Source organism: Dermacentor albipictus, chromosome 1 (genome assembly GCF_038994185.2).
Source record: "Dermacentor albipictus isolate Rhodes 1998 colony chromosome 1, USDA_Dalb.pri_finalv2, whole genome shotgun sequence".
Lineage (NCBI taxonomy): Eukaryota > Metazoa > Arthropoda > Arachnida > Ixodida > Ixodidae > Dermacentor > Dermacentor albipictus.
The window spans coordinates 330877226-330900413 of record NC_091821.1 but is presented as its reverse complement, the minus strand read 5'-3'; the positions used below and the strand labels follow the sequence as shown (position 1 = coordinate 330900413).

The 23188-nt window shown below is 50.6% G+C and overlaps 1 protein-coding gene across 2 annotated transcripts in view; it reads right to left on the bottom strand.

The window, feature by feature from the left end:
* The window catches only part of LOC135909563 (protein Wnt-4-like), a 107380-nt gene that overhangs the window by 5306 nt on the left and 78886 nt on the right, over positions 1-23188 (bottom strand). For both annotated transcript variants that reach the window (XM_065441548.1, XM_065441542.1), the window contains exons 2-3: positions 13843-14099; positions 1792-2347 (exon numbers count right to left, since the gene is read on the bottom strand). In XM_065441548.1, coding sequence (XP_065297620.1) covers positions 1792-2347; positions 13843-14089 — 803 coding nt within the window. In that variant the 5' untranslated portion in view covers positions 14090-14099. The remainder of the gene's footprint in view (positions 1-1791; positions 2348-13842; positions 14100-23188) is intronic.

The window sequence follows — 23188 nt, the reverse complement described above, 5'->3', positions numbered from 1 at the left end:
GAGAAAACACAGTCGCAGAGTATGCCGCAAGACGTTGCCGTAAGAGTTTCTGTGCACGGCTCAGCCTTGGCCATTTGGTGAAGCGGTGGCGCCAATACCAGGTGAAACGTAGCTGACCAGCAGAATCAACTTGCACAGCTGGTTTTATCGCTGATTTCTGATGTCTCTAAATATAGAAAAATCGGAACTGCACAATAATACAATTGACCCAATAGAAAATTGTTACCTGGGATACGTGCACGTTGAAGTTAAAACTGTTATTCGCGTGGCTAGATCTCATCGGTGTGTCCCATATATACTGTGGGAATGCGGGACTCTGACCCGTCCCCTGATATGTTGCTTTCTCGCATAGCTCCCGTCTCCTGTAATCCGGCTTCGCCGCGTGGCTTTACTGCAGCGGTTGGTATGCTTGCAGCGTAGTACGAGAGATGGCGCGAGTGTTGCTCTGCTAACGCCACCTAACGGCGGGGTTACATGGGTGCAAAAAGGAGATGGCTATTCCTCATGGTTAGGAATCGGCAAGCGGCGCGGACGTTCTGCGCGTGCGCCGATCCATGCTTCTGCGAGACCGTCTCGCGAGGCCTACCCTGAATGGACGAACACAATCGTTCGAACGCGCCACCGTTCGCGTGAGCGTACACCCGAACGACCAGGCGTTGGTGCCCAGCATGGGGCTCGCTCGTTATCCGGTCGCGGTGAGTCGGACTTCCGCGATTTGTCGCGCACCCATCAGCATGTTTTGTGGATAGCAGCTCGGCTAGGAGACATTAGTCTAGGAAAGGTGCAATAAATGCCTTTGTGATTGCTTGCACTACTGTGTTGTCGTTCCTTTGTCCCAAGAGCACGAGTGAGAACCCCCACAATACCAAAACTGAAGTCAGGTATAAGGGCACAAACATAACACAAGGCTCACTGTGGGCCACACCCCGATGTTTCGGATCAGGAAGGAGAGCGTCGACAAAGACTGGCAACTTGTGAGGGTGGCCGGGGATCAATTAAATACCAAACTCCAGAAGCAAACTACTCAACGGGCCACGTTTTATTCGATGATACCGTCCCATACGAAGCAAATCTTGTAGCAAGGTCGACAGTTGGGCAGTATGTTGACATTGCTTTCGAAGTATGGACGAAGGCACGCGAGACATTAGAAAGCTTCTCAGCGTGCTACCTCGAGCGCTTTCGTGCTTTCTGCGCTTAACTAAATGGGCCCTACAGTATTTTTATTTGAAGGATGATAACGTACAGGGCTGAGTAGGATGCCTTTCGCAAAATATATTCCCGCAGAAATTTTGGACATGATCGTACAAATAAGGAAGTTATGAAGAACGCAACGTTCACCTTGTCCATTCCTCCTCAACACAACGTTTTTCTCAGCTCGAGCTGCGCCGCATATAGCAATGCCCTGCCTATTGCTCTCTTCTGACCTCTTTTTGTGGCGCACTTATGGTAACCCTGAGGTTGGCGTTTGACAAAGCTGGCAGCTGGAGAGCCGCAATGTACCGGTGGCAGGGCAGGTGGCACACGTTAGCAACCGCCGCTGCTCCTTTTGACAGAAGATTGCAAGGGTGTGGAATAGAAGTGTCGTTGAACGCCTCAGATAAGAGTGTGTGCTCTTTTACGCGAGATTATTGGCTCCTTGCTGCATGCAGCGAAATCACTCTAGACTCATACGTCTATGGAAGCTTTGTGCGAACGTTTTCGCTTACCGCGTTCGAGAAGCGCCACAGAGTCCCTTTAAGGCTAAACAAAGCAAGTTCGGCAAGAAGGCATATCGCGCGTGTTGACACTCACGTCTCGTTGCGCGTGCAGTAGTCGGGCGACTCCTCGAGGTAGACGAGGTCCTTCTTGCCGGGCTTCTTGACGTCCCTGAGCACGGGCCGGAGCCGGGGCCGGCGCTTGCGGCCGCCCGCCCTGGTCCCGGCGCGCGTCATGTGCACGTGCGTGGCGCCGTCGAACTTGACCGACAGCGCGTCGCCCACGGCGCGGAACGGCTTCAGCCGGCGCCAGCACACGCGCACCGAGCACGAGCCGGACACGCCGTGGCACTTGCACACGGTCTCCATGCTGCGGCGCAGCGTGCGCCGGCCGGCCTCGTTGTTGTGCAGGTTCATGAGTCCCGACGCCGTGGCCGGGTCCTCGCCGGCGTCCACGAACTTGCGGCTGAACTGGGCGCCGAAGCCGATGTCGTCCGAGCAGCCGCCCCACTCCCAGGAGCCGCGCGGCTTGCGCTGCCGGATGGCGCTGTCGCAGCCGCACTCGTTCAGCTCGCCCTTGCTGCAGGCCCGCGTGATGCTGTACGCCACGCCGGCGGCCGACACGCCGTACACGTACGCCTTTTCGCGGCTCACTGCGACGGGAGAGAAGGGCGGGTGCTCGTGGGTGTCATCGCCATGCACATGCGTTCGCTGCTCTGCGATCAGCATTAAGAGATTACATGGTGCCTCAGGGACCGAATTCCCAAGAACCGTCTGTCCCGGTCTCGCGATAGTAAGACGTAATCATTAAAGATGTGGCATCATGCAGGCACGAACTACGTCCTCAACCCTGCGAACTCTCTATGGGAGATCGTGCGAGAGCCCAGCTTGACCGGCAGGTTATGAACGCCTTCTTTCTCTTATACTTATTTGTTTCTTTGTTCACTTTATGATCCCCACCACTGAATCTCACTCCTTGCCTTAGGCCGCTGATCCATCCTTGTTATTAAAGGTTATTCCCTCTTTCGGTCGTAAGAACTATTGCTGACTGGACAGCCGGTTTCCATCATACCCAAAGCACCGTCCAAACAGACGCCAGCAACCAGCAGCGCGCGCAGAGCCGAGCCGCGCGTTCAGCTGCACAGCTGGACGCGTCTTCTTTACATGCTATACGGGCCGTCCCAACTATCATGCACCAAGATTTAAGAATATGCAAATGCCACGTCGCTGGACAGAACCAAGGTAGTGTTGTTTGCCGTCGCTCGGAGATTCTCAGATTATTTTTCGCATTCCGCCTAAGTTCATATGTACTCTTAGTTAATTAATCAACTTCACAAATATTACGTTTAGATAAAAAGTATCAATGAGAAAATTGGAGGGCAGCATGAAAAACTGCCGATACAGCTTTGTGTTGCCCAATACGTGCTACATGAAAGTGTTTTTCCGAGCGTGAAAGAAGACCGCGTATACGCGCAGAATTACCGCGTGACTGACCGCTCGAGCCACTTTGCGTGTATTCGCGGGCTTCTTTTACGCTCAGCAAAACCCTTTCATGTAGCACATATTGAGCAACAGAAAGCTGTATCGGGCACCCGCCGTGGTTGCTCAGTGGCTATGGTGTTGGGCTGCTGAGCACGAGGTCGCGGGATCGAATCCCGGCCACGGCGGCCACATTTCGATGAGGGCGAAATGCGAAAACACCCGTGTACCCGTGTCTTAGATTTAGGTGCACGTTAAAAAGCCCCAGGTAGTCGAAATTTCCGGAGTCCTCCACTACGGCGTGCCTCATAATCAGAAAGTGGTTTTGGCACGTAAAACCCCATAATTTAAAGCTGTATCGGGAGTTTTTCATGCTGCTCTAGAATCTACATACGTACAAATACGTACGTATGTCTGACGTCACGGATTTCAAGGTATCCTCTCTCGTTCTCGTTGGCTCGCCACAGCAAGTGTTCTATAAGCTCGCTAAGCTGAGTTTTGGGTTCATTTATGTAATGTTATGTAGGCCAAGTGTGACGATAGGAACTATAGGCAGCTACACATGACGAGCAGACGCCGTCAAAATTCATGACGTCATGGTGATCTGGTGCGGGACATCAAGGTGCCTTCGCCGCCCGTTTTCGTGTTTACATTTCTTTTTCTGGCTCACGAAGCCATGGGGAATTTTCTAATACAGCTCAACGTACTTTACAGCATCTTTTATAGTGCTTCGCGCGGATACTTGGCAAGACACACACAATCGTCCTCTGTCCGTTTCGTCAAAAGCTTTCGCGCTAAGCACTTAAAAGATGTCTTGCCAACAAGCCCAGAACTCCGCCCTTACAATATTATTTTACAGCTATAGTTGCTATCGGTTCACTCGTCCAGTCGTTTTGATGACCACCGCTGGTGCATCGCACCAGCGGCGGTCATCATCGCAGAGTGATTTGCAAAATGTACTTAAATAAACGAATTCAAGAAAATTATCAGTGCCGCAAGTGCACTCCAACTCCGGTCCCACAAAGTGTAGTATTCGGAGGTTTTACATGAAAGTGATTCCCTCGAAGCTACAGTACTCAGAGAAAAACACTGCACCTGGAGAGCGTGATCACTCCGCTAGCTGCTATATATATGGTCCACTTAACACGCCATGTTCTGCATCTTACCTTTAGGTCAGCGCCTTAAGTGAAAGTTAAATGGGGCCAGCGGTAACATATGAAAGGCTGGACAGAAATGGGGAAGAAGAAATATAGTCGTGCCTCTCCGCTTTATGATGATAAATATGATTATGACCTTTAAAGGCAGTGGCACCTAGCCACGCTGACACATTCGCCTCAGGGGAATGCTACCTTCACAATGAAGTTTTCTTATTCTCCACAGGAGGGCGCTCCCCGAGCATCTGGGAATTCTGCGAATATCGCACAAGACTGGGAAATAATTGCTGAGCGATATACTTCGCTTCTGCCAATGCTACAGTAGAAGAGAATAGTGCCCTTGAAGAGTTATGATTAGCTGACGCCACGTTCTGCAGCGATGTATAAACCCTCGCCGAGGTATAGCTGAAATAATTTAAAGGATTGGAAAGAGGAAGAAGATGCCATGTCTCTTCCCATGTCTATGTGTCACCGGAAAGTACCATCTCCACAAACGAAGAGGACGTGGGCTAGAGTCGACACTCGGGAAGATTTTCTTCTTCTCAAAAGCAAATTGCTCGCGCACATTTTCGAGTGTTTACTCCAACCGATGCTAAACGAAACAGTGCAAGGCTTGCTGCGTACAATATTCCGCCAGCTATCCCTTCCCTGCTTCGCACTAAGGTTGAAACTGCAATTTTTCGAAATGCTCTCAAAGGGTGTGCTCACAGATACCTTATGAAAAAAAAAAACAAAGATAGAAACTGAGCGAACGCGAATTGCGATACTATACAGCAGGGCCCAGCGCCAATGTAAAAGCCATTACAGCCCACGGAAATGAAATGGCAGGTGACGAAGAACACGACAGTAAACTGTGGAAAGGAACGCTGCTCGTTTCGGCTGTTCGAATAAAAAAAAAGTCACGTGGCTAGAAGACAGAGCCTTTGAGAGAAAAGGAAAACAGCACGAAAGCAAAAAGGGAGTAAACCGCGTGCCCGCCAGGCGTCGCTGGCGAAGCCATAAAGTCGAGACCCTGTCCAGACACGCGGGAAGATCCCTGCCGTTAACGACAACCGTATAACACACGGTAATATAGCACCTTTCAGCGCGCCGTGTCGGTGAGCGAAACCAATTTCTCCGGCGACTAGGCGCCCGAGCCGCCACCCCTGCTAAGCCTGCACCGCACGCCCAAGCGCCGAACGGCGTCGAGTCGGGAGGCGCACGGGGATCGAAACCGCGCGCCACCTATCCACGTATGTACCGGAGGGACTCATTGCGAAAGACGAAGGGGGGCCCCCGTTTTACGAGCTTCATCCCCAAAGAGGAGGCCAACGCCGGTTCCCCGGCGGCGCCGCTTCCACGTTATTCGCGCGGGGATGCATCGGAATACGCCAGCCGCGGTTTGCTTCATCTCTGCCCCAAATAGAGGCGACGGCTCAAAAACAAGATGGGGGACGAGTGAACGCCCAGAGCGTCAGTCCGAGGCGACGGGACAAGGTTGTTAAACGAGCAGCGGATGCTTCGCAGGCGGCCACGGTCCGCGGCGGGCTTTTAATCTGGAGCAGGAGTCGGAACCCGCAAAGGGGCGGTAGCGCTCGCTGGCTTTGTAGCGTGGCTCGCCGATCCTACGCTCCCCGCCCATCTGTGGCGTGCAGGGTTTGGGCCGCGTTGCCAAGTGCCGTATGGCCAGGCAAAGTCTCCGTCAGGGGGATTTGGGAGGTGGGGTAGATCGCGTGAGTAGAGGGGATTCTAAGAGCACGGGAGGGTGAGAGTGACGTTTCCATACGACTTTTCATTTATGGCCGGTGAGCTGTGCCCTGTCGATGACTGTGCGCAGAGGAGATGTACGGGGGTCTTGTGGGGGACGCTCTTGTCGGATTTCACCGAGTGGGAAGATGAAACCTTGATGAGAAAGCTGCATCTCGATGAGGGAAGTCAGGTATTCTCGCTGGCTAAATTCGCCTTTATATGGCACGTTGCAGCGGCGAGTCTGGGACGCGAAAGACTTAGTAAAAGCGGTACTGCCACGGACCAGTGACGCCAGCTTGCTAGATGGATCTGCTCACAAACCTACCTAATGAGGACAGGCGAAAGGAGAGGAAAGTTACGCTTCGAGTGCAACAGCATGCCGACGACAACTTCTGCTGTGGTTACCGCCCGTTGTTGACGTTTATGCTGAGTCAACTTTTTAGAGCGCAGCTCTTTGGCGTCCGTTCCTGGGTTTCGCGTCGTCGTCGTCGTCGTCGTCGTCGGCCTCGTAACCAGCTCCGCCCCCCTTTCATCCCCCCAGCGCTAGCAGCGACCGACTGATACCGCTGGATGCCGCTGACGCCGCTAGAGAGTGAAGATAACGTGACTGCATAGAACGCCGTCGCCGCCATGCAGAAAGAGGAGGAAAGGGTCCTCCCCCCCCCTGGTTCTTAGCGCTGCGGAAGCGAGGGTATCATATTGTTTGTGTCGGCATCGGCGGCGTTGTCCCTGAAACCAACTCCGCAGCTGGGGTTGACTAACTATCGGCGTCAGCGGCATCAGTCAGTCGCTGCTATCTCTTCCCTCCTCCCTTTATCGTGTTGTCCGCTTGCTGCACGCGCTTCTGCCCCCATCGTTTGCCGCTGGGTGTACACGCCGCCCCCTTCCCACCTCTTCCTGCGAGTTTCCGGTTGTCAAAGCGCCGGCTCGAACTTTGAAGTTGGCGAACTGTGCGCCGCAAAGTTGCCCAACGGCTTGCTGGTAGTAGCTGCCTACTTCGCCCCTACCGCACTCACGAAAGACGTCGTGCACCTCCTGCAGCTCGCATTAACCGTCCATCGATCCACACCGATGTTAGTAGTGGGGGACTTTAATGTTGACATAAAGACAAACAGCAATTTCCTAACACTTATGCGGGAGAACATCCCGTTCCTCTCGCTCGTAACGCGTCCCACGGCTGTGACAACCTCGCGAGGCACTTGTATAGATCTCGTCTTTGAGAATCAAGCATTGGTGTACCAAGTCGAACATATATCAGTATATTTCTCCGACCACAAAGCTTCCTTCATGACTGTCAAGAACTGTTAGTGGAGTCTTTGTTAAAGGAATACGTGTGAAAAATAAAAAAAAATTCTGTGATAGCGCATACATGTGTTGCTCGATTTCTTTGCCTCAATCTATCGAAAAGGTGAAACAGCTTATTTGCTGCGCTCAAATTTCGCATTAGGAAGTAACGTAATCGTCGGTAATTTTTTCCCTTTTATTCGAAGGCCTTGCCATCGGCGACGTCATGCTAAAAATGTATGCGGTGATTTCTGCAATACCACCAAATGCAAACGGTACTCGGCTAGGTCAGTCCTTGACGAGACTTTCTTTTTCCCTATATCTGATGTTTACCGAAACGTACGCGCAAGAGCAACCCGTCGGATGGACGAACCCCCCTTTCTGTCTCCAAATCAGGCAATGCGACCAAAGCATCTGCGGCATTGACTCTGCGCTTCCCATTGACGTCGCGTTCGGCGGCTCGACTGTTGACTGGGTCTCCGTAGCGGGCGGGGTAGGGGGGGCGGCGGCCATAATAAACCGACGGCAGCGAGGAATGAATATCTTTCACAGGCCGTCACGGCTTCGCACGTGGAGCAACAAATAAACCGCAGATAGGTCGACCTCGGTCGCGCTGCCGGCGTCGCTCGGTTGAAATCTCGCCGACGGCTCGACGTATGCGCAGGCAAGACCGTGCGTTTGGCCCACGACTGTTTCCTCTTTTGGTCATCGTCGGCGCCCCGCCGCAACGTTCTCGATATCTTCTATACCGGCCGCTCTTTTCTTTCGCGCTTCACGTGTGTTTTCTTGTGTGTTGTTTTTTTCTCCCCTTTGTGTATGTGCGTGTGAACGTCGAGCGTGCTTGCGCTTGCATCCCTTCGTCCGTGCGTTCGCGAGTGCGTGTTGTTGTGGCTGAACGTCAACGAAAACCTTTGACAGAAATGTCAAGCTGTAGTATCCTCTATGTTCGTAGTTTTCGTACTCCTGTACCTCCATAGATAAAAAGGAAATTGCAGTAAATATCTTAGAGAGATTAAAGAACGCCTTCGTTATAACATATTCCGCAGTGCTGCGAAAAAAAATTATGTTCAGTTTGCCGCCTCTGCTAGTATACAAGTCCGTGGTTGTGTAGCGCCGAGCTTTAACAGTGAATGAATAAGAGACCACGAGAAGGAAGGACAAAGAATCTGCTGTGGTCTTTCATAAATTCATTGTGAAAACTCAGCTCAACAGAATCATGAACGTGCACATACTAGCCCCTTTCATCGCTTTACTAGAGTGCATACAAGTATATAAGAGTGCATACAAGTACAAGTCCTGCCGGCATTTTGACAGGACTATAGTCCCGCCAAAATGCCGGCGATACTAATCAAGCAAAAGAAGCTGGTTCTACGCAAAAGGCAACAACTAAATGTTTATGGATGGTATTTATGCTAGTAACGAGTTTTTTTTCTTCCTACCATGTAATCATTCATTACAACTTTTTGGAAATGATTAATTGAACGTTTTATCAATCGAGGTGTCAGTGAAAAATTATGGTCGACGTGATAGAGGAGCGGCATACAGCAACTTCAGCAACAACCTATGGGTTTTCTGTCGTTCATTACCTTCTCAATGCCCCATTCTGTCGCAGCCAATGAACTAAAACAATGGCGCAAGAGTGCAACGTGTCTGGTAATCGAGATTGGTTAAGCGGGTATGCGTCTTTGGTGCCAGGTGCCTTCAGAAACGTGCTCGCAGCGCACTCGATCCTGCTGTGTGTAGCCAACGAAGGCGCAGCCACTCGGTCAGCCTACACAAGGCGCGATGCAGGGCACTTCGCCTCCCCACCCCACAGCCTCTGGAAAGCTACGCAGCCAAGCACGTACGAGAGAGGGCAGGCTCCGCGTTGCGCGGAGAAGACAAAGACCCGGAGGAAATCGGGGTCTTTCAGACTAAACATGCGGCACCGGGCCAATTGCGTCCCGCTGGTCAAACGGGCAACTTGGTTGCACTGGGGTTGATTTATGAGCCAGCGAAGCGTAAACAGGTGCCAAAGTATCGTTAACCGCGTCAGCTGTTACGCGCGAGCGGAAGGGCAAGAAGTTATGACATTCGCTCTTTGCTCGCGTGGCCAATGTTTATATTTCGGATGAGAGGCTCTGCTCCGTATTTCGACCCGTTACGTATTATCACGTAACCGCGAGAAAAATCTTGCGGTGCGTGCTTGCAGGGCGCTCTTGAGGAAGCAGGTTGAAAATACTGTGCGCAGAATAGCTTCTCGTAGAGGGGGGCGGCGAGATTCAGAGGAAAGCGGAATGTGCTCAGTCAAACTTTTGTGGTAGCCAGTCGGGTGGCTCTTAGCCGATCACCGTGGGAGCTACAGCGATTGAACATAGCACTGTGAATGAAAGTATTCGCAAAAGGGACATTTCAGTGGCACAGTCGCTTCTTCCCTGACATTCTGAACTTTACAGGGAAACCTTGTCTTTTCATAAGTGTTTGTATTTTTGATTAACAACAGGAACTCTGCACAAAGTCAGATCCCGGGAATTCAGCGATTGGCTCATATCGGCCCTATAACGTTGAGTAGGTTATCAGAACGTAATCATTCCGGCTGTTTGTTTTATTCGATTGCGAATTGGAACTTAAGCTCTTTTCTCGTTCTTTTTTTGCTTCGACAGCATGCTATACGCCTTAAGAGTTGCCTTGGAAATACAATGTTCAGCGTCATCATCGGTCCCTTGGCACTACGTTTCCTTCATTACTATTTTTCTTTTACCTGGCGCGCGTGAAGCCACCACCCTTGGCAAATATTATTCATTCGCTTTTAAAGGAATCATCATCAAGACCATTATCATCATCATCATCGCAATCATTATCATCATATTTTATGTCCACTTTAGGACGAAGGCCTCTCCCTGCGATCTCCAATCACCCCTATCTTGCGCCAACTGATTCCAACTAGCGCCCTCGAATTTCCTAATTTCATCGCCCCACCTAGTCTTCTGCCGTCCTCGACTGCGCTTCCCTTCTCTTGGTACCCATTCTGTAACCCTAATGGTCCACCGGTTATCTAACCTGCGCATTACATGACCTGCCCAGCTCCATTTCTTTCTCTTAATGTCAATTAGAATATCGGCTATACCCATCTGCTCTATGATCCAAACCGTCCTCTTTCTGTCACTTAAAGTTATGCCTAGCATTCTTCGTTCCATCGTTCTTTGCGCGGTTCTTAACTTGTTCTCATACTTCTTTGTCAGTCTCCAAGTCTCTGCCCCATAATGTCAGCACCGGTAAAATACACTGATTCTACACCTTCCTTTTCAGTGATAATGGTAAGCTTCCAGTCAGAAGCTGACAATGTCTGCCATATGCGATCCAACCCATTTTTATTCTTCTATGAATTTCCTCCTCGTGATCACGGTTCCCTGTGATTAATTGACCTAGGTAAACGTACTCCTTCACAGACTCTAGAGGCTGACTGCCGATCCTAAACTCCTGTTGCCTTGCCCGACTATTCATCATTAAATTTGTCTTTTGCATAATAATCTTCAACCCCACTCTTACATTCTCTCTGTTAAGGTGCTCAATCATTTGTTGTAACTCGTCTGGAGTGTTGCGGAATAGGACAACGTCATCTGCAAATCGGAGGTTGATGAGGTATTCGCCGTCGATCCTTACTCTTAAGCCTTCCCAGTTTAATACCTTGAACATTTCTTCCAAACACGCAATTGGAGAGATTGTGTCTCTTTTTCTGACCCCTTTCTTTATAGGTATCTTCATACTTTTCTTGTGTAGAATTAAGGTAGCTGTGGAATCTCTGCAGATATTTTCCAAGATAATTACGTAAGCGGTCTGTACTCCTTGATTACATAATGCCTATATGACTGCTGGTATCTCTAATGAATCAAATGCCTTTTCGTAGTCTATGAAAGCCATATAGAGAGGCTGATTGTACTCTGCGGATTTCTCGATTACCTGATGAATGACATGGATGTGATGCATAGTAGAGTATCTCTTCCTGAAGCCAGCCTGTCCCCTTGGTTGGCTAAACTTCCAGTGTTGCTCTTATTCTATTGCAAATTATCTTGGGGAATACTTTATATAATACGGGGAGTAAGCCAATGGGCCTATAATTTTTCAATTCTTTAACGTCTCAGTTATGGGCTGTCCAACGGGCCCGCGACGCAGCGGAGAGGCTCGGCCTCTCTGTCCCGACGTGGGAGCGGCGCGCTGCGCGCTAGGGTGCGCCCTAAAGGACCCTAATAAAGTTTTTCATCCATCCATCCATCCCTTTCTGTGGATTAGTGTAATGTTTGCATTCTTCCACTTTTCTGGGGCCCTTGAAGTCAGTAGACACTTCGTATAGAGAGCCGCCAGTTTTTCAAGCATTATTTCTCCTTCCTTTGGTTAAATCGACTGTTATTCCATCTTCTCCTGCCGCTTTTCCCCGCTTCATGTGTTGCAAGGGCCTTTTGACCACATCGCTGGTTATAGGTGGAGGTTCTGCAACATGTTCATTACTGCTTCAAATGGAAGCAGTAATGAACAGGTTCAAGATTGCTGATGATATTACCCTGCTTATCCTTCAGTGCATACATCTTGTTTTGTCCTATGCCAAGTTTCCTTTTCATTGATCTGGCTGCATCTATATTTTACGGCATCTTGAGTCTTTCTCACGTTATAATTTCGCATATTCCTTATTTTCACCTTGTTGAACAGTTTTGACTGTTCCGCGAATTCTTTCTTATCTCTTGAGCTGGACACTTTGCTTCTTTGTCATCTCTTTATTAGGCCCTTTGTTGTACTTGGGATAGCTTGCCCACTGGTTGCCTTGGTGCCTTGCCTCCAACTTCATTCGGTGCCTCTGAAGCCAGCCTAGTTACGGTTTCATTCATTACCTCCATGCCATCTTCATCTTTCTGTTCTAAGGCTGCATATTTGTTTGCAAGCACCAGCCTGAATTGGTCTGCTTTTACCCTTACTGCCTCTAGGTTGGTCTGTTTCTTCGAGGAGTGTATGCTACTAACTAAACTTGAGAGTGATGACTGCAGATTATTTCACGCTTGCGCGTAGCGTCGAACTAGCGCGCTCGTATTCTACGCCCCAAACAAGTTTTGCGAGTCGTTTGCCTGCATGCAACATGCACTCCTCAGTAATGTCAGAAGCCTTTCCCGTAAACGCACCAAGATTACGTCTTCGGGGATTCTTAATTAAAACGTTGAACAAGCGAAGGCAGCCCACTGTGTCGGCGGGATTCACAGCATTCCGAGACGCCGCGTGCAGTGCAAGCGACGCACGGGTATACTGACAACGTCGAGTGGCTTCCACATCGGTGCAAGCAGCGGCGGCGCCTAGTTTTGTTTCTTCGGGGCGCGGAAGAGACGCGTCCCGCGAGCGCGCGGCATTCCCGGCAGTCGTAAAGCCACCCGCCGCCTACAAGCGGCGCGTCAGCGCTAGCAGCCGTCCGTCGCCAACAGTCCGGCTGGTCGTACTTTTCCCGCCCTCTTCTCCTGCAGTGCGGGCGCGGCCCCGCCGATAATCGGCCGCCGATGGTTGCATCACTGCTGCAGTGGAAGGAGCCGTGGGCGTCGGACAAGCTTCGGCCCCTGGTCGTAAAGATAGCGGACCCTAAAGTGGCCCCGTGTCTCTGCCGCCCAAACAAACGTGGCGGGCATGCAAAAGAGCGCCCTCTGCGCTGGTATGCCGGTGGCGGCAGCTCGCCGCTGTGGTACCGCGCGAAGGAATGTCCGGGCACGTCGTCGTGGTCTCCTTCGGCGGGGCCACGTCAGCTACGGTCGTGCCGCGACGGCGCATACCGTAAGCGAGATAGGAGGTTCCTGGAGCGGGCAGAGGGCTCATTTTTGGATGGGAGCTTCGGGCCCGTGGGACAGGCGCGTTTCCAGGGTGAGAAAACATGGATAAAGAGTCCGTGCGAACGTAAACGAGGCGCTGGTCGTGGGACCTATACGGAAGGAATGTCGGTTATATATACATTCGCTCAGGTGGTCAAGCAAGGGCGGAATGTAAAGTGAAGCAAGGTGCACTTGACATCTAAATTGTCGAATGTGTGCGCAGAAAGCCCACATTTACGTCCTTTTCACGCATCGCAGCGGTCGGCGGAGATATCGTGGCAATAGTGTCTTATTCAAATACGCGATTTCTTTAACCGCTACGAGTCATTCGGAAAACCACGCACACACTTCCGTCGTGACATTGTGATACGCTCGCAGTGACGCTGTAGGGCAGAGTGGTTTCGCCCTTCAACGAAAGACGGCCCGCCATTCCTTCCGCTGAGCATTACTACGTTTTTCGACTGGCATCCCCGCAGGCGTCGCGCACGTACTTCTTGCTTACTCTGAACGAAACAAGCAGCTACTGCCTCAAAACGGGGTACCGTACGACATGCACTGCGAAATGTCGCCTCAGTGAAAATAAAAATCATACAACTCGAACGAGCCAGCGGTTGAACTGTAAAAACTATGTATCGGTGGCTTCCTTATCGACGATGAGATGTGTTTGTAATGCCAGTATGTACTCACTGACGTTGAGCACTCCGCCGAAGACGGATGGTATGTTGTGGAAGGTGGTGCAGTTCCACCGGCTGTCCCTGAACTGGAACTGGCACTCGTCGATGCCCAGCTTGGCGCCGCGGCTCACCGTTTGCAGCGCCCGGTGGCTGAGCACGCACAGGTCCCGGTTCTCCTTCACCTGGTAGCGGAGCTTGTGGCAGTTCTCCGAGTGGGCTGACGCCTTCAGCGTCAGCATATTCTGGTACGTGCTCGGCATGCCCAGCAGCCTGCGAGAAGGGCGCGAGAACCGCGTGATCAGCGCACGGACGCTTCGACACACAGTACAAGGGGTGTCATGACCTATCAGCAATGATCCGCGGCCGTTAGTCGGGGGGCACTATAATAAATTGCGCACTTTGAAGCACTAAGAGAGAAAGAGAGAGAGAGAGAGAGAGCAAGAAGAACAAGATATCCAGGGAGGTCAACCAGACGATCGAGTGCCCGCTTCGCTACCATATACTGGTGGCAAGCGAAAAAGGGAACAGAAAGAGGGAAAAAAGGAAGGGATTGACCACTGAGTGCCCGTGGGAGGATGCATAGGAGCACTATGCATAGGGTCCCATGAGAAATGCCGTAGTGGAGAGCTTGGGATTAATTTTCACCACCTGGAGTTCTTTAACGTCAGTCTAGCCTTGCCTTTCAACAACACCTGCCTTAATTCCAAGTCCCATGTGAACTAGCTTAAGAGGAAGCTTTATAGCTGAGATGCTCCCATCTAAATACACGCAAAAGGAGAATTCGTTTTTCTTGACAACCACTACACTAAATGTGACGAGGGCTATTGCTCTTAACAAGAAAACGTAAAATCTAGTGACTGCTGGTTCCAGAATTTTTATTTAGGTCGTCAATTTTTCGTTAAAAATTGGCAAAAATCGAAAATTTTCAGAAAACGAAACTATGAAGTTTACAACTCTGTAACTCAGCAAGGAAAAATGATAGCACAATTCTGCGAATTACATATGATAGTACATTTAAAGCGGACAAAATTGATATGTAACACACGAATCTGGAAAATTTCACTAATGCGGAAATACAGCTATTGCAGAACCCTTGTGCATAACGTAATAAGTTCACGTAAGATATAAACTGACATATCAAATTTGTCCGCTTTGAATGATCTGATGGATGCCGTTTATAGGACCGCGATGTGTGTTCTTGATGCGGAGTTATTAACTTGTAAACTTCGTGCTTCTATTTTTTTCAGACTTTCGAATATTTGAAAATCCTTTTAACAAAATTCAGGCTCTAAATCGAAATTCTGCTTCCAACAGTAACTAGAATTTAACTTTCTCTTTAAAGTGCTACAAATTTAATTAAGATCGGTCCAGGGGTTATTTCAGAAAACGTTTTTTTGCGTTTTACATGTATTTGAATAGGTCGCATCGGAGTTGGGCCCGAGCTAAAGCTTCCTCTTCAGTGGATAACGAGAAATCTGGCCTGTTCAGCTTAAATCAATAGATGTTTCCAAAGGCAAACCAAACAGTGGCGCGCTGCCGATGTGGCGTTTTAGTAAACCATATCGTTCGCTCCAACTGTGTTCCCTTAGACAATACCCTGCGACTTTTGGTCTTCAGAACAGGTCATTCAGTTCGCCATCGTCTTCGAGCTACGAGACCAAGCTATATAACACGCCGCGACATCGAGGGTCTGGGCTAAAATGCCCTCTGCGTCGTTACCCTGTCAGCGCGTTTCAGCGTCCCATGCGCCCGAGCGACAAGTTTGCGCAGTATGTATATACGACGGCCATTGAAACAGCTGTAGCTCTTTGTCGTCACCAGCTGGCATTATATGGCGCATCTTCGCTTTTCTTTCTCCTTTAACGAGGGGTGCGCTCGTCACACATTCTTCTGACCTCTGAAGAATTTTTTCTCTCCTCTTCTTGCCTCTAGCACGGGCGTAACGTCCCCGCTCGACTTATGGTCTGCTTGGTCCCCAGCCGGAGAATAAATACGCTCGCATTACCGCCCGCTCTTTCTGTGCCGCGCACTCCTAAAAGGGAAACGCACCAAGGCGCACCAGCCATGTGGGGAGGGGGAGCGGAACGAATTCACAAATCGCCGAACATAAATCTCTGCGTGTTTTTCTCCTCCCGGAGACAAAAAAGCTTGCGCGCGCGCTCCCTTTGTTTTCTGCCGGACGACGAAGGGGGAAAAAGAAAGAGATTAAAGAAAATATGGGTCCCCGTGGGCTCCTTCTCGCGCGGTCCGCACTTTGATAACGCCGCGTAGGAAAGTCGAGGTTAAAAATACAACTGGCTCGGGAGTGCTCCTGTGTTCCCGAAGCTTCGCGAAAATCTCGCGGCGCGAGGGAGGGCTCGCAGAAAGAGGCACGCGTGTGTCGAACATCCGGTTCCTTGTCTCTGACGAAGTGGTTTGATGTCTTGACGTATCCTTCTGGACGTTGTTCTGTGTCGCTGCCTCAAGTTATGTTTTCTGTCGAAGCAGAAATTATTAGGAACGGGAGATTACGGGGAGTCCGACGACCGCACCGAATGCTTTTCTGAAGCTTTGTGGCAGTGTGTTTTTCACAGCTCGAAAGCTCTAGTGAGATTGTGAAAGAAGAACCGAAATTTCACGTTAAATGCTGTCAGCAGGCCTAATGACGATAACGATGTGGATAGCGGTAACGACGTCGTTGGCACGATGACGACCACTGCACGGTGACGACTACTGCACGATGACGACTACTGCACAGGTCCGCAACGACGACTTCGTGACAAGGACGCCGCCAAGATGACGGCCACCGAGAGAGGACATAAAGCCTGACAAGGCACAATGACAACAGCGACACGACAACGGGACGATGACAGCACGACGGTCCACTAGTCATGCGCCCCAGATCAAATCCTAGGTGGGGACAAATGGACCTTTCATTTCTGGTCGCTCCTCCCGCGGAGGTAACGTAATAACAAACATGGTTATGATACCTGCGACAGACGGCCCCGAAAGTTGGCTACTGGAGTACTGCCACTGTGAAAAAAAAGAACAGTGAATAACCGCAAGACACTTAATTTCCGAGAAGCTTTGGCATAGAGCGCCCGGTATAATTGAGTTTAAAAGTCAAAGCGTTCGCACGCTCTGATTCGCTCGGAGAAGACGACGCGGTTCAGGAGACGTCTGCTCGAAGCCATGGATGCTTCTTTGGTGAAACCGTTACACTACCGACCCCCGAAGCCGATATCTCCTCGCGCGATGCACAAGCTGCCCTTTGTCCTCGTTATGCCCTCTTACGGTGCAAAATTGTCCCCGTCCTCAGCTTTTATGTTCGCTCCCTTCCCTTTATCTCCCCACGCTTTAAGTTGTTCTCTAACTTTTTTTTTCTCCTCTGTCCCTCCACTCCCGTTTACACCATGATGGCCTCCATCCTTTCTCCCATGCGTTAATCCAATTGGCCGTGATCGCATTTCCCGCTCCATGTAGTAACGCGGTTAGAAAAAAAAAATCTAGCGAGACGCAGTGACCCCTTGCATAGCGTTCACTGATGCTGGGGCAGGAAGAAGAGGAAATGAAATAAATATAAATATAAATGATATAACAGGAGTTAGGGAGGAGGGGGGGGATGGGAGCACGGGCAGGAATCATCGAAGATCACATACTCTCAGCCGTTCCGGTCCTCCCCCCCCCCCCCCCCCTCCCCGCCCTCTATTTTCGAACAGCGAGGCGACTCAACATTCGGTGCAATGTGAAAAGTCAAGTGGTTCGCGAGACAAAAAGTTCGTGGTTCGTGGACCGCGAGCACGGCCAGTATGAGGCTCTCTCCGTCCTACGCGCAGCGGTTTGAGTGGCTCGCCGAAGTTGCCTTCGCCGCGCTGCAATGAAGCGTTGCGGCTCAGCGGGCTCTGGAAAATTCGATCAGCAGCGGCTCTCGGTTCGACGTCGACGGGATTTGAGGATTTCTTTGTGACTGCTTAAATTGTACCATCACCTCCATCGCACGCTATTATAAAACACTTCCTTTAGCTTCTTGTTTGCAACTACATTTTTCATTTCCTGCTCTTCCAGCATTACGGCGTTAACAAGCGTGTATCTGTAGGGCGCACAATCGCGCTTCCTTCGAGTTTCATGAAAGCACTCTGTCCGTGTAGAGCATAACGAGAGAATGACGTATCTGTGATGCTAAGTTTCCTGGCAGAGTTTCTTTCTTTGTTTTGTTTTATTCAACCATATGGACACCCCAGGCGCATTTTTTCCATCGCCGTCGCCGTGGTGTTCCCGTATAAAGTACAAGGGCAATAACACCATACCCGCGCGCCGCATGCTGTATGCACGAGCAAAAACACGATATGCACGATCGTGGCCCAATCTAGCGCTCGTAAGGGAGGAAAGCGGAGAGGAAACGCGCCGTCATCTGCCGCGCGAAAGGTCCTGAGGGTGGGGAGAGGTGGGGGGGGGGGGCGGCGTTCTACTCCGGCAGTAATTGCGTATTTCGCGAACGCGCAAGGGTTACCGACGATTGTAGATCAATCTAGCACGCGCGCAAGGGAGGGAAGCGATGAAGCAGCTGGGGAGGGAAAGTGGGAACTGCGTTCTACTCCCCCAGCGACTACGTACGTTGCGCCACCGCGAGCGGTCGCGCGCGCGCCATCTTGAAAGCGATCTGCAGGCGGCTCGTACCTTTGTGCGTGCTGTCAGACGCGGAGGCGAAGGCGAAGCCCATTAGCTCGCGTCTTCGACAGGCATTAAGAATGCGGTTTATAGGTGTCTGTACATGTATGCTCACATTCTGCTGGATCCTTCGAGTGAACTCGCGTTTGTGAGATTTATGGCGTTCTACTCGAACAGCTTCTTTTGCAGACGTCGAGAAGGCTTCGAAAGATTGCGGCGTCTGCCGCTCGTTAAATACCTTGTTCTTGCTTTCTTTCTCTTCCAAAGTTATTAGCTATACCGCAACTATTGAAAAGCCTACACGCTAACAAAACAATCAAGAGGACTGGATTGAATTCGTTCGTCAAACGTCTGAAGCAAGGATGAAAGTTATTCCTGCGGTAAGTCCGCTGAATGTTGAGCAATATGTCAAAGGATGCATGGCAGCGAAACTATGTATGTAGTAGCCTACAGTATGAACTATAGTGGCTTTATACATTTTAACTCGGTATTTTATTACACCACGACATGCAACTCTATTTCAAATTCTATCCAATGCCCTGTCACTGCATTCACGATTTTCACGTTTGGAGAGACGTGGGCCTGGACGCGACTGAAATCTAGCTTTCTTTCTCGCTTACAGATTACGCCGCTCTTTTATGTTGAGCGCACTCGCGTCATTAGCTATTCGTTCAATGCGTTAAATATTCACGCCAAGTTAACTATTTGTTAGCTTTTCGCGACATCTTGGATGCAGGAATTCTGCGGTGTTCTTAGGCTCAGCGTGAGATGGCGGATTCAATTCCTGCAAGTCGGAATGCAAGACCGCATATCTGGTTAGTTTTATGTATACGTTAAAGAACCACACAAGAGCCAAAATTAGTCGGGAGCATGTCTAGTACGTCGTCTTTCATAGCCCAGCTGTAGCATAAATTTTTTAAAATTTCTACACGTACCAAGTTACTCCATTTACATACACTTTTGAAGACAGCATAATGGAGCTGCACGCTTCAAGTATTCCCGATGACCTCACGTGTGGAACCAATTATACCGCTCACCCAGAGGATATCAGAGTAAGAACACGATTAATAAATTTAATAAATTCTGGGATTTTCTGAATAAAACCACCATCTGATTATTAGGCACGCCGTATCGAATAACGGTACACGAGCGTTCTTGCATATCGTCCCTATTTCAAAATAAGAAATACTTTCAGTAGTCAATTAGGAGTTACAAGATATGTACACATACAGAAGGAGTTCCCGTAGTAAAAACACTGACTTGGGACCCCTTATGCACTGTGAGAATCAAGAATAATTTGACCAAAACAAGGACTTCACAGGAGCCCGACAACTCGAAAATTATAATCGATATTATAATACACAAAAGATGAAAAATACAACGTGTGACTGTGAATAAATTGTTGGCCAATAAAAAAATAAACATCTAAGGTACAATGTTATTTCAGTAACAGAAAGAACATCAACACAAATATGCAGGATAGGAAAGAAAAATGCTTGGGTAGCTTTAGTCTCATTGCTCAATAAATCAGGCCAGTGTCTCGCAAAAAAGTTGATCGAAGCCTTCATTTAATACGACACAGAGGCAGCGCTTTCCCACAATTCAGCTGAACGCTCCGCCGCTCATTGACGGGTGCATAGCAGTCGACGACGCAATGAGAATTCCCTTCTAAACAGGCGATGAACCTTAATTCAAAGCAACAAAATGTCTGCGGAGTTTATGGAGTGATATACTAGAATTCGCTGATTGACCCTTCAAGGATTAAATGCCGTGTTTTAACTCTCCCACTAGAGCTCAAAGCAGCAGCAGCGCACGATAACTTTGCTCGAGTACGAAATAAAAGATAAATAAAAATAACACCATAACTTTCTCCGACAAAAGAAAGATAAGAAGGAGAAGAAGGAGGAGGAGGATGACGGGGATGTGAAGAGCAATAACTGGAACAGAGCGGCGGTATAGAATTGCCCGAAATTACGCAGTTAGTGGTACACTGGGCAGATCACGTATCGGATAGCTCCATCTGAGACAAAGCTTGACAAGGAGGAGGAGGAAAAGATCGACCAACTTCTGTGCAGTCGCGCTATGGTGAGCGCGTTCCACAAAACGAGATCGCACGGTGTCCGCCTCGGCTTCGGAAGGTGCTCACGTCTGCTGCCGGACTACAGGAGGAGGAAAAAGAAAAAGAAACGCGGACGCACAACTCGGAACTCGGCCAAGCAACAGAAGGCTCGATGAAAGAAAAGTCCCAAGTGGAAGGTGGGCATGGACACTCAAATCGCCGCGGGAAGAAGTATCACAGTGCGCATCCCGCCGAGAGTCCGGGAAAGAGGACGCTCGGACTTCTCCGGATGCCGGGCCGGTCGGCGTAATCCTTTTTTTTGCGCACACGCGACGACCGGCCGCGGCTGCGGAGTCAGCGCGTATTCCCGCGGACCGAGGAGAGCTCTTAATGACCCGGCAGTGATGCGATCATCGGGAAAAGAGATCTGGGACCGCGATCTCCGTGCTCGAAGCGCGCGGCTAAGCCAATCTGGCCCCGCTTCCCACGCGCGACGGCACAAGGACCCAGCCTTGTGGTGCGCGCCGCCACTTCACCGGTCCCCGACCGCCGCTACTGCTGCTGCTGCTGCTGCTGTCACAAACCGTCGCGCGTGCTGGTGCGCTGCTGCGGGTCGAGCTTGCGGCGGCGGGACAACCCCCGCGCGGTCGCTCCCACCGCGCCACGCGGGCGCTGGTGGAAAAGGCGGTCCGCTTTCGCTTCCACGTGACTGGCTCTGGAGCTCGGTGCGCAGAGCGCGGCATTCGGGTGCGTGCGACCCGAACGCGGCCCGCGAGTTTGCATTGGGGAAACCCGATAGCAAAACTGTGAGAGCGGGGCGGTATGGACCACGCTGAGAGGGCCGCTGTTACACCCTCGGTTGCGGCCGCTTAAGCGAAACAAAGGAAACAAATGGCCTCGTGTTTTCACGTTGACCGTATACAGGCCCATCATAATTGGCGAATTCGATTTCGCTCGTCTCGTAGTAGCGCGCAGAAACGTAAGCATAAAACAAGGGATGAATGGGCAATATCGCGATTGCAATCGCAGTATATTCCTCAGTGCTAGCGAATTCAGTGACCCGGTATTGTGGGATCGTCATCGCTCTCCAATTTCTGCATACCGTGTGTGAGCGCCTATGCCTTTGTTTAATTACGACTATGTCGATGCCGCACATACTGTTCGTCCTCTGCGCCGGGCGCACCTTCTCTGAATGAACATTCAATTCGAAACGACGCTCAGCGAACATTCCGAAACAATAGGTGGGAATGAGAGGGGGGTGAGGTGGGGTTCGCCGCTACTGTTTTCTGACCCCGCTGCTTAACCCAGAGCAACGCAGTCCGCTTTCCGAATGTGAAGTTCTCTTACTCGCCGTTTTTCCTTTGTTCGCCATAAGAGAAACTTCTGGCTGGCTTCGTATCGAGCCGGCCAGTTTGAGATGTCTGCGACGAGCGTTTGGCTTTTTGGCGTTGAGGGGGGGATTCGTTCCAAGACGCAGCGTAGTCAACTGCCGGTGTGAACGATCCCCCGTGGTGAAGTTAGTCTAAGGAGAACGAGCATGACGTCAGGCGACGGGCGCCGGTTACCGACACGGCTGGCGTGCCACGGCACACGTACACTTAAAACACGGACAGACAGGGCCTTCCGCCCGCGCGAAACGGCTCGCGAGGAAGACACCTTCTCTTCGAAACGACTCGCAAGCCAGGCCGACGGGGCTCGCGCGCGCGGCAGACGGGAGCGGCGGCGGCGGCATTTGCTCCTGTGTGCGCGCGCGGGCGGGGCGCGGTTTCAGTTTCCGGTGCTTCTTCCTGATTTAGGAGAAAAAAAAAGGCGAGACGCTGACCCAAGTCGGGCCCAGCGTGCCGGTATGCCCGGCGTGGTTCGAGCGCACAGCTGGTCGAGCCCCGGCCGCCGCCGCCGCCGCCGCCGCCGCCGCACGGCGTGCAGGCAGCCGGGCACAATAAAGCCTGGCCGTGCGCGTCTTCGTTGTCTTATATCTGGCTGACCTGGCTATGAACGCGGGCTTTTATTTCGGTTTTCCGAATGCGCAGTCGCTGGGTTCTCTTTCGTTCTCTTTTTTTTGTTTTTTGTTTTTAGAACCGCAGAGCGAGTTGTTTGCACCCGCGGACGTACGAAACGGGCGTCTTTTCTGGTTTCGTTGTAGTGGCATTGAGTTCCAGCTCGATGGGATGGTCATTTCAAGAAATTTGCCGTGCTCTATACAATCTGCGTTTTGACGACAATATCTTGTACGTAAATTATGTATTTTTCACGACACTTCGCATTAGAGATTTCATTAAAGATTGTCATTGTTCTTTTAAAGAAAGAGTGCGCTACTGCTGATTTGCAGATCCTATGTGCACCATTTTTTTTTTAAATTACGGAGCGTCATTTATGTCTAAGCGAATTCCCGACCAGACTTTATGACATGACGCAGACTTATAGCACGCTCGCTCATTCGCTCGCTCGCTCACTCACTCACTCACTCACTCACTCACTCACTCACTCACTCACTCACTCACTCACTCACTCACTCACTCACTCACTCACTCACTCACTCACTCACTCACTCACTCACTCACTCACTCACTCACTCACTCACTCACTCACTCACTCACTCACTCACTCACTCACTCACTCACTCACTCACTCACTCACTCACTCACTCACTCAC